Source organism: Salmo trutta, chromosome 2 (assembly GCF_901001165.1).
Source record: "Salmo trutta chromosome 2, fSalTru1.1, whole genome shotgun sequence".
NCBI lineage: Eukaryota > Metazoa > Chordata > Actinopteri > Salmoniformes > Salmonidae > Salmo > Salmo trutta.
The window spans coordinates 37,424,409-37,441,835 of NC_042958.1; the positions used below are offsets into that span (position 1 = coordinate 37,424,409).

The following is a 17,427-nucleotide window of genomic DNA, read 5'->3' on the forward strand; positions in this document are numbered from 1 at the left end:
GTCACCATCATTACGCGCATCAGCGCTTCATTGGACCCACCTAACCTCCTCTATATCGGTCTATTCCTCAGTTTGATCCCCGTGTCAGCATTAATGTCGTTCTGTTTCCCTTGTCCAGACGCTGTCCGTGTTTTGTTTCATGTCTGTTATTTATTAAATATTCACTCCCTGTACTTGCTTCTCGTCGCCCAGCGTCTGTCCTCACAGATTGATGTCAGGCTGAAAATCAGATCCCTGAAGAAATGCCTAGTATAGGCCTTTCCACTGCACATTGATTTCCTTTCGTTGTGATTGCTGTCATTTCTGTTCTTCGCTATGTAATATGTATATCATTACTATGATCATATTATCATAATGGTTATTAGTCTCTTGCCCTGGGGTGCATAAGCCGTTTCCCGTGGTTGTGTGGTCGATGTACTTTGATCAACAGTGGGAAAAATAACTATTACTCAGCAGGGGTCTAGATTTACTAAGAGTGCATCTCAAATGGCATCCTATTCCCTACATAGCACACAACTAAGTGCAATATAGAGGGAATAGGGTGCCCTTTTGGACGTAGTCTAAGAAAGTAATATTTAAGTACATCAAGGCTTTTCTTATGGGGCAGCTTGACATAGTTGTTCGCCTCATGTCAAATAAAATGTTATTCAAATCAAACTATGTCACATGCGCCGAATACAACAAGTGTAGACCTTACCGTGAAATGCTTACTTACAAGCCCTTAACCAACAGTGCAGTTCAAGAAAGAGTTAAGAAAATATTTACCAAATAATTTAACTTTTGCTTAACACAATAAAATAACAATAACGAGGCTACATACAGGGGGTACCGCGTCAATGTGCAGGGTTAAAGGTTAGTCGAGGTAATTTGTACATGTAGGTAGGGGTGAAGTGACTATGCATAGATGATAAACTGCGAGTAGCAGAAGTGTACAAAACAAATGGGGGGGGGGGGGGGGGGTGTCAATGTAAATAGTCCCGTGGCCATTTGATAAATTTTTCAGCAGTCTTATGGCTTGGGGGTTGAAACTGTTAAGGATCCTTTTGGTCCTAGGCTTGGCGCTCCGGTACCTCTTGCCATGCAGTAGCAGAGAGCACAGTCTATGACTTGGGTGACTGGAGTCTTTGACAATTTTTTGGGGCCTTCATCTGTCACTGCCTAGTATTTAGGTCCTAGATGGCAGGAAGCTTGGCCCCAGTGATGTACTGGGCTGTACGCACTACCCTTTGTACTGCCTTACGGTCAGAGACCGAGCAGTTGACATACCAGGCGGTGATGCAACAGGTCAGGATGCTCTCGATGGTGCAGCTGTAGAACTTTTTGAGGATCTGGGGACCCATGCCAAATCTTTTCAGTCTCCTGAGGGGGAAAAGGTTTTGTCGTGCCCTCTTCACAACTGTCTTGGTGTGTTTGGACCATGATAATTTGTTGCTGATGTGGACACCAAGGAACTTGAAACTCTCGACCCGCTCCACTACAGCCCCGTCGATGTTAGAGGGCCTGTTAAGCCCGTCTTTTCCTTTCATCAACGATCAGCTCCTTTGTCTTGCTCACATTGAGGGAGAGGTTGTTATCCTGGCACCACACTGCCAGGTCGTTATCCTGGCACCACACTGCCAGGTCTCTGACCTCCTCCCTATAGGCTGTCTCATCATTGTCAGTGATCAGGCCTACCACTGTTGTGTCGTCAGCAAACTTAATGTTGGAGTTGTGAACCGGAAGTACAGGAGGGGACTAAGTACACACCCCTGAGGGGCCCCAGTGTTGAGGATCAGCGTGGCAGACCTGTTGTTGCCTACCCTTACCACCTGGGGGCGGCCCGTCAGGAAGTCCATGATCCAGTTGCAGAGGGAGGTGTTTAGTCCCAGGGTCCTTAGCTTAGTGATGAGCTTCGTGGGCACTATGGTGTTGAACGCTGAGCTGTAGTCAATGAACCATATTCTCAAATAGGTGTTCCTTTTGTCCAGGTTGGAGTGCAGTTGACATTGCGTCATCTGTGGATCTGTTGGGGCGGTATGCAAATTGGAGTGGGCCATGGGTATCCGGGAGGATGCTGTTGTGAGCCATGACCAGCCTTTCAAAGCACTTCATGGCTACCGAAGTGAGTGCTATGGGGCGGTAATCATTTAGGCAGGTTACCTTCGCTTCCTTGGGCACAGGGACTATGATGATCTGCTTGAAACATGTAGGTATTACAGACTCGGTCAGGGAGATTGAAAATGTCAGTAAAGACATTTGTTGGTCCGCGCATGCTTTAAGTACACGTCCTGGTAATCCGTCTGGCCCGCGGCTTTGTGAATGTTGACCTGTTTAAAGGTCTTGCTCACATCGGCTACCGAGAGCGTAATCACACAGTCGTCCAGAACAGCTAGTGCTCTCATGCATGCTTCAGTGTTGCTTGCCTCGACGCGAGCATGAAAGGCATTTAACTCGTCTGTTAGGCTCGCGTCACTGGGCAGCTCGCGTCTGGGTTTCCTTTTGCAGTCCGTAATAGTTTTCAAGCCCTGCCACATCCGACAAGCGTCAGAGCCTGTGTAGTAGGATTCAATCTTAATCCTGTATTGACACGTTGCTTGTTTGATGGTCGTCTAAGGGCATAGCCGGATTTCTTATTAGCGTCCAGAATAGTGTCCCGCTCCTTGAAAGCTGCAGCTCTAGCCTTTAGCTTGATGCGGATGTTGCCTGAAATCCATGGCTTCTGGTTGGGATATGTACGTACGGTCACTGTGGGGACGACGTCGTCGAATCCTGGAACATTTTCCAGTCTGTGCTAGCAAAACAGTCCTGTAGCGTAGCATCCTCGTCATCTGACCACTTCCGTATTGAGTGAGTCCCTGGTACTTCCTGCTATAGTTTTTGCTTGTAAGCAAGAATCAGGAGAATAGAAGATGAGAACTCTCTTGGTAAGTAGTGCAGTCTACAGCTTATCATAAGGTACTCTGCCTCAGGTGAGCAATACCTCAAGACTTCTTTAATTTTAGACATTGTGCACCAGCTGTTATTGACAAATACACACACCCCCACCCCTTGTCAACCAGACGTAGCTTCTCTGTCCTGCCAGTGCAGAAAAATCCCACCAGCTCTATATTATCCGTGTTGTCGATCAGCCACAACTCGGTGAAACATAAGATATTACAGTTTTTAATGTCCCTTTGGTAGGATAATCTTGATCATAGGTCATCGATTTTATTTTTCATTGCACGTTGGCCAATAGAACGGATGGCAGTGGGGGTTTACTCACTCGCCTACGAATTCTCAGAAGGCAGCCTGACCTAGGCCCCCTTTTTCTCTGTCTTTTCTTCACGCAAATGACAGAGATTTGGGCCTCTTCCCAAGAAAGCAGTATATCCTCACGTTGGACTCGTCAAGAGAAGAAGCTTCTTCCAGTTTGAGGTGAGTAATCGCTGTTCTGATGTCCAGAAGTTATTTTCGGTCATAAGAGTCAGTAGCAGCAACATTATGTACAAAATAAGTTACAAACAACGCAAGAATACTAACAAAAAATCAGTTGGTTAGGAGCACGTAAAATGTCAGCCATCCTGTCATATACGTGTTTAGCAGATCTAGGCTTGTTGTAGCAGATGTTATTGCGAGTGTAGCAAAATGCTTTTGCTTCTAGATCCGACAGTACAGCAATATCTAACAAGTAATATCTAACAATTTAACAACAAATACCTAATAAACACAAATCTAAGTAAAGGAATGGAATAAGAATATATAAATATATGGATGAGCAATTTAGGGCGGCATAGGCTAAGATGCAATAGATAGTATAGAATACAGTATATGAGATGAGTAATGCAAGGTATATAAACCGATTTTTAAAGTGACTAGTGTTCCTTTTTTTTAAAGTGGCCAATGACTTCTAGTCTATGTAGGTAGCAGCCTCTGTGCTAGTGATGGCTATTTTACAGTCTGATGGCGTTGAGAAACAAGCTGTTTTTCAGTCTCTCGATCCCAGCTTTGATGCACCTGTACTGACCTCGCCTTCTGGATGGTTGCGGGGTGAACTGGCGGTGGCTCGGGTAGTTGTTATCCTTGATGATCTTTTTGCACTTCCTGTAACATCGGGTGCTGTAGGTGTTGATTGAGATGTTATTTTCCTGACACCACACTCCGAGCCCTCACCTCATCCCTGTAGGCTGTCTCGTCATTGTTGGTAATCAAGCCTACTACTGTTGTGTCGTCTGCAACTGATTGAGTTGGAGTTGTTTGGCCACGCAGTCATTGGTGGACAGTGAGTACAGGAGGGGACTGAACACACACCCTTGTGGGTCCCCAGTGTTGAGGATCAGCGAAGTGGAGATGTTGTTCCTACCTTCACAACCTGGGGGCCGCCCGTCCGGAAGTCCAAGACCCAATTGCACAGGGCGGGGTTCAGACCCAGGGCCTCGAGCTTAATGACGAGTTTGGAGGGTACTATGGTGTTGACTATAGCTCAGCATTCAATGAACAGCATTCTTACATAGGTATTCCTCCTTTCCAGATGGGATAGGGCAATGTGATGGTGATTGCATCATCTGTGGACCTATTGGGACATTTACATTTACATTTAAGTCATTTAGCAGACGCTCTTATCCAGAGCGACTTACAAATTGGTGCATTCACCTATAATATCCAGTAGAACAACCACTTTACAATAGTGCATCTAAATCTTTTAAAGGGGGGGGGTTAGAAGTATTACTTTATCCTATCCCAGGTATTCCTTAAAGAGGTGGGGTTTCAGGTGTCTCCGGAAGGTGGTGATTGACTCCGCTGTCCTGGCATCGTGAGGGAGCTTGTTCCACCATTGGGGTGCCAGAGCGGCGAACAGTTTTGACTGGGCTGAGCGGGAACTGTGCTTCCTCAGAGGTAGGGAGGCGAGCAGGCCAGAGGTGGATGAACGCAGTGCCCTTGTTTGGGTGTAGGGCCTGATCAGAGCCTGAAGGTACGGAGGTGCCGTTCCCCTCACAGCTCCGTAGGCAAGCACCATGGTCTTGTAGCGGATGCGAGCTTCAACTGGAAGCCAGTGGAGAGAGCGGAGGAGCGGGGTGACGTTAAGCAAATTGAAGTGGGTCTAGTGTGATGGGTAAGGTGGAGGTGATCTGATCCTTGACTAGTCTCTCAAAGCACTTCATGATGACAGAAGTGAGTGCTACGGGGCCATAGTCATTTAGTTCAGTTACCTTTGCATTCTTGGGTACAGGAACAATGGTGGCCATCTTAAAGCATGTGGGGACAGCAGACTGGGATAGGGAGAGATTAAATATGTCCACAACTGTGTGGTATGTGTGACATGTCATTAAGAGAAGTTGTCTAGTCGCAATGCTTGTTGATCTTAAAGATACCTAGTACATGGAATTAGTCATATTTCTGAGTCCGTATGTATCAAGCTTCTCAGAGTAAGAGTGCTGATCTAGGATCAGGTCCCATGTTCATGTAATCTTATTCATTGTTATCTAAAAGGCAAAACTTAAATCAGCTCTCCTACTCTGAGATGCCTGATACATACACAGCCTGATGTCATTGTCTTTCCTTGTCCCTATTGAAGTCCACTTATGATTTGGAGAATAAACATTTGTGGACAAAACATTCACGCTCCAGCCCACAATTTCCAAACACCACTTGGCATGGCCTAATCACTCTAGTTGATTGTAATAAGTTAAAAGCCAGGCTACCTCCTTAAGGGCCTCTCTTGTAAACAAGGTCATTCATATGATTATGCCACGTGTTCAGTAAAGCGTGTCGTGACTTTGCTCGTCATTGCCACGAAAAGCAGGGTGCTTTTGACGAGACGGACATTGTTTCAAACGGTGACACTTCAATGGCCCAAAGTACACAGGGATGAGTCCTGAAACGGCACTCTATTCACATCATAATGCTCTATTTTTGACCAGAACTCTATGGGTCTTGGTCAAAAGTAGTGCACTATAAATGGAATAGGGTGTCATTTGGGATGCATAGGTTTCCTCAGCTCTAGCTGTTTGAAAAAACTGCATCTCTCCTTCAACAAAGATTCACAGAGGCAATGTTTAACTCAAGCCAAGTTCTCTAAACTGAAGCCATTGAGTAGACCACCTGGTACGAAAAAAGGAATGAAGTGTCAACCATTCTGTTGGTGTTGTCTTGAACAGGAATACATTAGGAAACATTAGAGTAGGTCATACAGCAGGCACCAGCACCTGATTCCCTCGTGCAATCAGTAGTTTAATCTTTGCTACCAAGTATCTTGAAATGGGTACAAAAACTCATCATAAATTCATATTATGCAGCACAATGATTGTACCAGACTTTGATGTTACACCTAACATGCTGACCAGACCGCTCGCGCACATATGTTGATTTTGCCCACACCAGACGCGATCAGGACACACAGGTTGAAATATCAAAACGAACTCTGAACCAACTATATTAATTTGGGGACCGATCAAAAAGCATTAAACATTTATGGAAAATTAGCTCGCTAGCTTGCTGTTGCTAGCTAATTTGTTCTGGGAAATAAACATTGGGTTGTTAATAAAACTAATTCATCCACAGATAAAAGGGTAAACAGTTTGTTTCTAGCAATCTCTCCTCCTTCATGCTTTGTCTTCTTTTGACTTTGGCGGTTGGCAAGCAACTTTAAGGTGCATTTCCACTAACAACTGCATTGGAGTGTGAATCACCCACGTGGGTATATGTTCCTGAAAACAATGAGTAGATGGGAGAGGCGGGACTTGCAGCACGTCAAGCGCCACAAATATAACCAAGTTCTATTTCACGCCTGGCTACGTAGACGCTTGTGAGCAGTGTGGGTGCAATGATTCTATGTGCACATTTATATTGCAACACTCAAGCTGGTGTGGTCAACATGTAAGACTGTTATGGTGACTGTTTTACCACCACACCGGAGGTCATGAGTAATGACCGTATTCAAATTCCACTTGACCGTTTAGTCATGGTAATTAGGCTTCTCCAAACTCTGATGCTGCTGATGGTCATTAGTAGGCTACCAAACGTGCTAACTGCCTGGTACTCAGCACTCTGTTGTCCCTGTAATTACTAAATCAATGCAAATGTATTTGAAAATCAAACACTTTGTGAGCTCATGTTGTGCAACATTTCTATAGGCTATGCTTTTGGAGAAAAAAACGGAGTTTTGAGAGGCTATCAAAAAGAGGATCCCATCAGCTTTCTATAGGCTAGGTCTACTATATTTATTTCTCAACTTTCCTAATATTAAGCACCTTGCTTCTCTTTACAACAATTTCATGCCAGCCTGCCTGGCATGAAATTGAATCACTGGAAATGTGTCCTCCATTTGCTATTTAAGTGCATAGATGACTTTTTAGAAATTGTATATGCCCCTGTTCTGAGACAGGTGCATGATAATGGTCCATTCTAAATATTATTTAGTATATGTAAAGACAAGATTAATGTGCCTACCTCTTGTGAATGATACCTACTATATTGTCACTTGTGAATGATGCCCAGCTTGTGTGCAGTAAGGCAAGAAACCATGCATGCTTTTTTTTTAACCTGTTGGGGATAGGGGGCAGTATTTGCCGATTTTAATCTGGTTACTACTCCTGCCCAGTAACTAGAATATGCATATAATTGGATCGAAAACACCCTAAAGTTTCTAAAACCGTTTGAATGGTGTCTGTGAGTATAACAGAACTCATTTGGCAGGCCAAAACCTGAGAAGATTCCAAACAGGAAGCGCTCTCTCTGACTATTTCTTGGCCTTCTTGATCATCTCTAACCAAAACAGGTGATCTCTGGCATAACGTGACATTTTCTAACGCTCCCATAGGCTCTTAGAAGGCGCCAGAATGATGAATGGTGGCTTTGCAGGCCCTGGCTGAAAAATAGTAGCGCATTTTGTAAGTGGTCGATCTGAGGACAATGAGACTGGAGGCGCGTGCACGAGCCGACACCATGTTTACTTTCTCTCTCTTTGAACGAAAACAACGACTCCCGGTCGGAATATTATCGCTTTTTTACGAGAAAAATAGCATAAAAATTGATTTTAAACAGCGTTTGACATGCTTCGAAGTACGGTAATGGAATATTTTGAATTTTTTTGTCACGAAACGCGTCGGGCGCATCACCCTTCTTTACCCTTCGGATAGTGTCTTGAATTCACGAACAAAACGCCGCTATTTGGATATAACTATGGATTATTTGGAACCAAACCAACATTTGTTATTGAAGTAGAAGTCCTGGGAGTGCATTCTGACGAAGAACAGCAAAGGTAATCCAATTTTTATTATTGTAAATCTGAGTTTGGTGAGGGCCAAACTTGGTGGGTGTCAAAATAGCTAGCCTGTGATGGCCGGGCTATCTACTCAGAATATTGCAAAATGTGCTTTCACCGAAAAGCTATTTTAAAATCGGACATAGCGATTGCATAAAGGAGTTCTGTATCTATAATTCTTAAAATAATTTGTTTTTTGTGAACGTTTATCGTGAGTAATTTAGTAAATTCACCGGAAGTGTTCGGTGGGAATGCTAGTCACATGCTAGTCACATGCTAATGTAAAAAGCTGGTTTTTGATATAAAAATGAACTTGATTGAACAAAACATGCATGTATTGTATAACATAATGTCCTAGGAGTGTCATCTGATGAAGATCATCAAAAGTTAGTGCTGCATTTAGCTGTGGTTTTGGTTTTTGTGGTATTATATGCTAGCTTGAAAAATGGGTGTCTGATTATTTCTGGGTTGGTACTCTGCTGACATAATCTAATGTTTTGCTTTCGTTGTAAAGCCTTTTTGAAATCGGACAGTGTGGTTAGATTAACGAGAGTCTTGTCTTTAAAATGGTGTAAAATAGTCATGTTTGAGAAATTGAAGTAATAGCATTTCTAAGGTATTTGAATATCGCGCCACGGGATTCCACTGGCTGTTGAGTAGGTGTGACAACAGTTGGTGCGATTATTCGCAAATGGAAGAAACACAAAATAACTGTCAATCTCCCTCGGCCTTGGGCTCCATGCAAGATCTCACCTCGTGGAGTTGCAATGATCATGAGAACGGTGAGGAATCAGCCCAGAACTACACGGGAGGATCTTGTCAATGATCTCAAGGCAGCTGGGACCATAGTCACCAAGAAAACAATTGGTAACACACTACGCCGTGAAGGACTGAAATCCTGCAGCGCCCACAAGGTCCCCCTGCTCAAGAAAGCACATATACATACCCGTCTGAAGTTTGCCAATGAACATCTGAATGATTCAGAAAACTGGGTGAAAGTGTTGTGGTCAGATGAGACCAAAATGGAGCTCTTTGGCATCAACTCAACTCACCGTGTTTGGAGGAGGAGGAATGCTGCCTATGACCCCAAGAACAACATCCCCACCATCAAACATGGAGTTGGAAACATTATGCTTTGGGGGTGTTTTTCTGCTATGGGGACAGGACAACTTCACCGCATCAAAGGGACGATGGACGGGGCCATGTACCGTCACATCTTGGGTGAGAACCTCCTTCTCTCAGCCGGGGCATTGAAAATGGGTCATGGATGGGTATTCCAGCATGACAATGACCCAAAACACACGGCCAAGGCAACAAAGGTGTGGCTCAAGAAGAAGTACATTACGGTCCTGGAGTGGCATAGCCAGTCTCCAGACCTTAATCCCATAGAAAATCTGTGGAGGGAGCTGAAGGTTCGAGTTGCCAAACGTCAGCCTCGAAACCTTAATGGCTTGGAGAAGATCTGCGAAGATGAGTGGGACAAAATCCCTCCTGAGATGTGTGCAAACCTGGTGGCCAACTACAAGAAACGTCTGACCTCTGTGATTGCCAACAAGGGTTTTGCCAGCAAGTACTAAGTCATGTTTTGCAGAGGGGTCAAATACTTATTTCCTTCCATTATAATGCAGATGAGTTTATAACATTTTTGACATGCGTTTTCTGGATCTTTTTGTTGTTATTCTGTCTCTCACTGTTCAAATAAACCTACCATTAAAATTATAGACTGATCATTTCTTTGTCAGTGGGCAAACGTACAAAATCAGCAGGGGATCAAATACTTTTTTCCCTCACACCACGCACCACCACTTATCACATCCTCCTCCACAGTAGCAAGCCCTTATCTGGCCCTTATCAGACTGTAGTGATAATGAACTTGGGAGGTGGTTAGGAAGTATAGATGTACTGGAGTCCTTCCCGACAGGGACACAGTAACACATAGACAGACCTGACAGATCATAGTTAGAACCCTGTGCCTATTTTAGCAGTAGCGCAGACTGCCTCAGCCTGAGGGAATCAGAGGAATTACCATCTTCCTATCCTAACCAAAGAAGGAGTGATGCTGCCATGACATATGGGTTTTGCAAACAAGATTACTCGTGAGTTTAGCACTGACTTTGCTGATAAGTAAAAACATTCCTTACCCCAGGATACTTCAACTGGTGACTAACCGGGAGAATGAAGAAAAGGAAAAGGGCGTACTCTGTTTCTGCGTAAATGCGATACGTTTCGGCAAGATTTTGCTGATAAATGTACTACTTTATATGTGGTTGTCTCACCTAGCTATTTTAAGATGAATGCAGAAAATGTAAGTCACTGTGGAAAACAGTCTGATTAAAAAAAATTTTTAACATAAAGTGCATTCGGAAAGTATTCAGACCCCTTTACTTTTTCTACATTTTGTTACGTTATAGCCTTATTCTAAAATGGAATAAATACAGTTGAAGTTGTACGTTTACATACACCTTAGCCAAATACACTCAATTAGTATTTGATAGCATTGTTTTTACTTGGGTCAAGCGTTTCGGGTGGCCTTCAACAAGCTTCCCACAATAACTTGGGGGAATTTTGGCCCATTCCTCCTGACAGAGCTGGTGTAACTGAGTCAGGTTTGCAGGCCTCCTTGCTCGCACACGCTTTTTCAGTTCTGCCCACAAATTTTCTATAAGATTGAGGTTAGGGCTTTGTGATGGCCACTCCAATACCTTGACTTTGTTGTCCTTAAGCCATTTTGCCACAACTTTGGAAGTATGCTTGGGTCATTGTCCACTTGGAAGACCCATTTGCGACCAAGCTTTTAACTTCCTGACTGATGTCTTGAGATGTTGCTTCAATATATCCACATCATTTTCCATCCTCATGATGCCATTTAATTTGTGAAGTGCACCAGCCCCTCCTGCATCAAAGCACCCCCACAACATGATGCTGCCACCCCTGTACTTCACGGTTGGGAACGTGTTCTTCGGCTTGCAAGCCGCCCCCCTTTTCCTCCAAAAATAACTATGGTCATTATTGCCAAACAGTTCTAATTTTGTTTCATCAGACCAGAGGACATTTCTCCAAAAAGTACAATCTTTGTCCCGTGTGCAGTTGCAAACCATAGTCTGGCTTTTTTTTATGGCGGTTTTGGAGCAGTGGCTTCTTCCTTGCTGAGCGGCCTTTCAGGTTATGTCGATATAGGACTCATTTTACTGTGGCTATAGATACTTTTATACCTGTTTCCTTCAGCATCTTCACAAGGTCCTTTGCTTTTGTTCTGGGATTGATTTGCACTTTTCGCACCAAAGTACGTTCATCTCTAGGAGACAGAACGCTTCTCCTTCTTGAGCGTTATGATGGCTGCGTGGTCCCATGATGTTTATACTTGCGTACTATTGTTTGTACAGATGAACGTGGTACCTTCAGGTGTTTTGGAAATTGCTTCCAAGGATAAACCAGACTTGTGGAGGTCTACAATTTCTTTCCTGAGATCTTGGCTGATTTCTTTTTGATTTTCCCATGATGTCAAGGAAAGAGGCACCGAGTTTGAGGGCAGGCCTTGAAATACATCCACAGGTACACCTCCAACTGACTCAAATTATGTCAATTAGCCTATCAGAAGCTTCTAAAGCCATGACATAATTTTCTGGAATTTTCCAAGCTGTTTAAAAGCACAGTCAACTTAGTGTATTTAAACTTCTGACCCACTGGAATTGTGATGCAGTGAAATAATCTGTCTGTAAACAGTTGTTGGAAAAATTGCTTGTCATGCACAAAGTAGATGTCCTAACCGACTTGCCAAAACTATTAGTTTTTCAACCTATCCACAAATTTCTTGTTAACAAACGAGTTTTAATGACTCCAACCTAAGTGTATGTAAACTTCTGACTTCAACTGTGTTTATTTTTGGGCAATCTACCCACTACCCTATAATAAAGCGAAAACAGATTTTTAGATATTTTTGCAAATATATTTGTAAAAAAATCATAGAAATGCCGTATTTACATAACTGTTCAGACCCTTCGCTATGAGACTCGAAATTGCGCTCCGGTGCATCCTGTTTCCATTGATCATCCTTGAGATGTTTCTACAACTTGATTTGTAGTCCACCTGTGGTAAATTAAATTGATTGGACACAACTGTCTATATAAGGTCCCACAGTTGGCAGTGTATGTCAGAGCAAATGATGTCCAAGGAATTGTCAGTAGAGCTCCGAGACAGGATTGTGTCGAGGCACAGATCTGGGGAAGGGTACCAAAACATTTCTGCAGCATTGAAGGTCCCCAGTAACACAGTGGCTTCCATCATTCTTCAATGGAAGAGGTTTTGAACCACCAAGACTCTTCCTAGAGCTGGCCGCACAGCCAAATTGAGCGATCAGGGGAGAAGGGCCTTGGTCAGGGAGGTGACCAAGAACACGATGGTCACTTGACAGAGCTTTAGAGTTCTTCTGTGGAGATGGGAGAACCTTCCAGAAGGACAACCATCTTTGCAGCACTCCACCAATTAGGCCTTTATGGTAGAGTGGCCAGACGGAAGCCACTCCTCAGTAAAAAGTACATGACAGCCCGCTTGGAGTTTGCCAAATGGCTCTCAGACCATGAGAAACAAGATTCTCTGGTCTGATGAAACCAAGAATAAACTCTTTGGCCTGAGTGCTAGCGTCACATCTGGAGAAAACCTACAGTGAAGCATGTGGTGGTACCATCATGCTGTGGGTATGTTTTTCAGTGGCAGGGACTGGGAGACTTGTCAGGATCTAGGGCAAGATGAACAGAGCAAAGTACAGAGATCCTTCATGAAAACTTGCTCCAGAGTGCTCAGGACCTCGGACTGTGGCGAAGGTTCACCTTCCAACAGGACCACGACCTTAAGCACACAGCCAAGACAACGCAGGAGGGACTTCGGGACAAGTCTCTGAATGTACTTGAGTGGCACCCAGCCAGAGCCCAGACTTGAACACGATCTAACATCTCTGGAGAGACCTGAAAATATCTGTGCAGCAATGCTCCCCATCCAACCTGACAGCACTTGAGAGGATCTGCAGAGAAGAATGTGGGAAACTCCCCAAATACAGGTGTGCCAAGCTTCTAGTGTCATACCCAAGAAGACTTGGATGCTATAATCGCTGCCAAAGGTGCTTCAACTAAGTTCTAAGTAAAGGTCTGAATACTTATGAAAATGTAATATTTAAATTTAGAATTTTTTATAAATGAGCAAAAATGTCAAGAAACCTGTTTTTGCTTTGTGATTATGGGGTATTAATCAATTTTAGAATAAGGCTGTAATGTAATAACATTTTGAAAAAGTCAAGGGGTCTGAATACTTCCCGACGGCACTGTAAACCGGGGAGAAAATATGGGATCTGATTAGGTGAAATGGAGCCACTGTTCGCCCCAGAGCCTTTGTCAATGTTTTGGTTTTGTTGACTTAACTGAGGTGAGGAGCATCCAAACGGACCTGGCAGTTTCACCACTTAAAATTCCATCTTTAAACCCATCTACCTTTCTGTGTTTCCCAGGTTATGCTGCCCAAAAGCTGTCTGAGTCCAAGTGAGGAAGAAAAGGGCTAAAGCCACATTTCTACCTTACCCGGTTTGCTCTCCAGACAGAACCACAGCAGTTGCATCCATCCCACAGAGAAGAGGAGCCATGAGCAACCCCAACACACCCAGCAATGTCACAGACCCCATGGAATCAGTCATCCACAACGTAAGTCCATTCACGCTAAATTCATTTAGTCCACCCAATCAGGTCATCCTAACTAACGTCTGCCGCATAATACAAACGAATTCAAAGCAAGAGTCGTGTAATCGACTCATTGACAACAGTAGGAAATGCATGTCTATGTACAGGGATGTTATTACTCCTGACCTTTATTAATTTATGCTGAACTAATCTAATATTTTCATCAAATTGCAGTGGTTCTCTGCCAGAAAGGCTTTCATCTGTGATTGCCAAACACCCTTGTGTATTTTTACTCGTGACACGTATTCTCTCTATGCTCAAGTTCTGTTTCGTCAGCCTCTCCAGTTCACTGTGTTTTGGCATGGGAGTGTATATTTGGGATTGTGCCATTCCTCCGAGAGCAGGGTATGTACAAATCCATACCTTAACTAAGGGATTAAATCCTCTGGCTCCCGACAGATTTAAGGATTTTTTTAAAATAAATTGTGACTCCTGAACTGAAACGTTAAGTGTTTCTTAAACTGTTTCACTTGGGCACCATTTGAGAACTGCCTTATATCCTTATACTCCCTTTTCAGGCGGGGATTAGGGAACCAAGAATGTTGAAGTCAGCTTGTATTTAGAAATGAGTGGCTGTACTAGGATCAAAATATCTTGTTGTATTTCCAGACCTTTCTGGTGCCCAGTTTATGCTAGCCAGAACCAACTCATTGGCATCCGTACAGTACTGTTAGAAGCCCAGTGGTAAAGCATCTAGGTGGTTCAGGCTGAGAAGCCAGATGGCCTTGGACCTAGGTCAATGGCTAAAACTACATTCCAGTCCCCTTGGGGCCTCTCAAAATAACATCATATTAAGAGGATGAGTAAGTTGCTTTGGGCAACATTGAAAAAAATACCATACATTTTTGGGCAATCAATGAGAAACAAATACGCATCCTCTATGGTTTCTTTGTATGACTAATTGAGATTGGATACTGAGGTGTCGTTAGCATTTCTTTAACCTTCTTTCCACAATAGACAAACCTCTATCGTCAAAGGTCCATTTTTGACCCTGACCAAAAAAATCTCCCCCGACCCACTTATGCATGCACACATACAGTAGACTCAAACGCATGCACCCCCACACACAGTGCAAGAGAAGTAGATACTAGACCGTCACCAGCTGTTCTGCCACATCAGGAAATGCCTGCTTTCCCTTAGCTTGGCATTTCTTTTCAGTGTTCAGACCGCTGCTTCCTATCCCATGTTACACAATCATGTGGCTGTAGCAATCCAGACAACCCCCAGGACTGGCTTACTGCCTCTTGGGAGGTGGACTCTCTAAGACATAAACCATTAAGTTTAGAAGGACTTATGCTCATATCTTGAATGCAGGTGTAGGATCTTAATTTGTTCACTCTTTTGTTGATGAGAATTTCCTGTACTGCAGGAAATGCAGATAAGCCTTGTGATTTACATGAAATTCACTGAAAACCTCCACTAACACACGGTTATATTAACTGTATTTTCATGTAGCCTACTTTTGTCGAGCTAATAGCCTAACCACCGATCAACTAACAATATGGACTAAACATTCAAATCCTGTTGCTGCAGGATTATTTTGCTATGACAATACTGGTCAAATTAAGATCCTACATCTGTACCTCCCTGTTTTAGAATGTAGCAGTACTTCTGTAGTTGAAATACAATGGCACTACTACACGTGTCTGAGTCGAGGAGTGCAGAGGTGCAATGTAAAACATGTACATAGATAAACAAAGACTGTAACAGTGCTTGTAGCCGCAAGGCAACGAAGCACAACACACAATTTTGGAGTAGTCTAATTGAAAGTTGTACGTAGGGCTAGGCGATAAATCAAATTTATTTGATTCATTATAATGTATGTTTTTGCGTGATATTGCAAATGCCTGTATCGCAAGAATCAAGGTTTTGTTATTTTTTGTTTTTATGTGTGTTTCTGTTCGCTTGTTCTGGTCTCGTCTCTTCTGTGCTGTGTGCACCTTCCCATTTACACGAGAGATCTGTATGTAATGATGAGATGCATGTCTCCGCCCTAAACCATGCAAGTCGTTGTCCCAAAGGCGGGAAGGCAGGCGACAAGCTTAGGTCCAAAGTAAACCCATAGAAACGCATCGGCCTTATTTTGGACAGATTTTTAGCCAGAGTGAAACCTCTCGCTTCACCTCTTTCTCTATGGTTACATACACACCAAGCCCGTCCCCATGCCTCTCACGCCAACAAAGTTGAGAGATCACATCTCTATTTGCATTTGAGGTTTGGTCCAACAGAATCAGTCATATGGATGCACACATTGAGACATTATTTTACTTTAATAGAGGAGAAGTGAACTTTTCTAACGATACCAAATTTTATGTCTCAACTACTCAAATTGCGTGCAGAGCAGACACTACTAAAGCGAGAGTATCAATAAACATTGAATCTGGGAAATGAATGCTCAGTTTGTGGCGCGCTGGCATTGGGGTACCAAGTAACGCTAGCAGCATTTTAGCAAAAGACTGTTACATTAGCTGTCTAGTCTGTGTTTTATAAATGTGCAATAAGCATAAAACACATTTGTATAAAGAATTCGCAACTCATTCTCATTCTGCGAAATAAGGTAGGCCACTTAATTTCAACATCTGAACAAAGTGGACAGGCCAACATGCTTTTAAAACAGTTGGAGACAAACAGAAGGGTGTCTTCATAACAATTCAACTGCTGGTGATAACCAGCACATGGTCTTGAGATTGTTGATGAGACCTGTGTTAATGTTCTATAGCCTAATGCCTGCTACAATAAGTTAGTCATTATTAGTGAAGTTGCATTATGCATGGTTCTATTTACATATGTAACAGTAAAGGGCATTTTCATAGACAGACTTCAGTAATTATTTTGATAAAATAATTACATTTTTAGTGGGTCTTATCCTTGTGGAAGGCTAATATTTAGCCGAGGTATATCTTCACCAGCCCTGAATTCATTAGATTATTGCTGACTGTTTGAAATGCAGTGTATTTGACCTTTTAATTGTACAACAATGCTTATTTAGATTAAACATAAAACATTTACAGTACCAGTCAAAAGTTTGGACACACCTACTCAAGGGTTTTTCTTTATTTTTCAAATGTTCTACGTTGTAGAATAACAGTGAAGACATCAAAACTATGAAATAACACATATGGAATTATATAGTAACCAAAAAAGTGTTAAACAAATCAAAATATATTTTATATTTGAGATTCTTCAAAGTTGCCACCCTTTGCCTTGATGACAACTTTGCACACTCTTGGCATTCTCTCAACCAGGTTCACCTGGAATGCTTTTCCAACAGTCTTGAAGGAGTTCCCACATATGCTGAGCACTTGTTGGTTACTTTTCCTTCACTCTGCGGTCTGACTCATCCCAAACCATCTCAATTTGGTTGAGATCGGGTGATTGTGGAGGCCAAGTCAACTGATGCAGCGCTCCATCACTCTCCTTGACAAAATAGCACTTACACAGCCTGGAGGTGTGTTGGGTCATTGTCCTGTTGAAAAACAAATGTTA

At 43.0% G+C, this 17,427-nt stretch overlaps 1 protein-coding gene across 4 annotated transcripts in view; it reads left to right on the forward strand.

Annotated features, from left to right (window-relative positions):
- LOC115154822 (anion exchange protein 2) overlaps positions 1 to 17,427 on the forward strand; it is a 116,361-nt gene that overhangs the window by 46,782 nt on the left and 52,152 nt on the right. For 3 of the 4 annotated variants that reach the window (XM_029701456.1, XM_029701476.1, XM_029701447.1), the window contains one exon: positions 13,716 to 13,905. In XM_029701456.1, coding sequence (XP_029557316.1) covers positions 13,846 to 13,905 — 60 coding nt within the window. In that variant the 5' untranslated portion in view covers positions 13,716 to 13,845. Of the gene's footprint in view, positions 1 to 3,315; positions 3,394 to 13,715; positions 13,906 to 17,427 lie in introns of all 4 variants that reach the window. The other variant, XM_029701467.1, reaches the window with a different exon arrangement.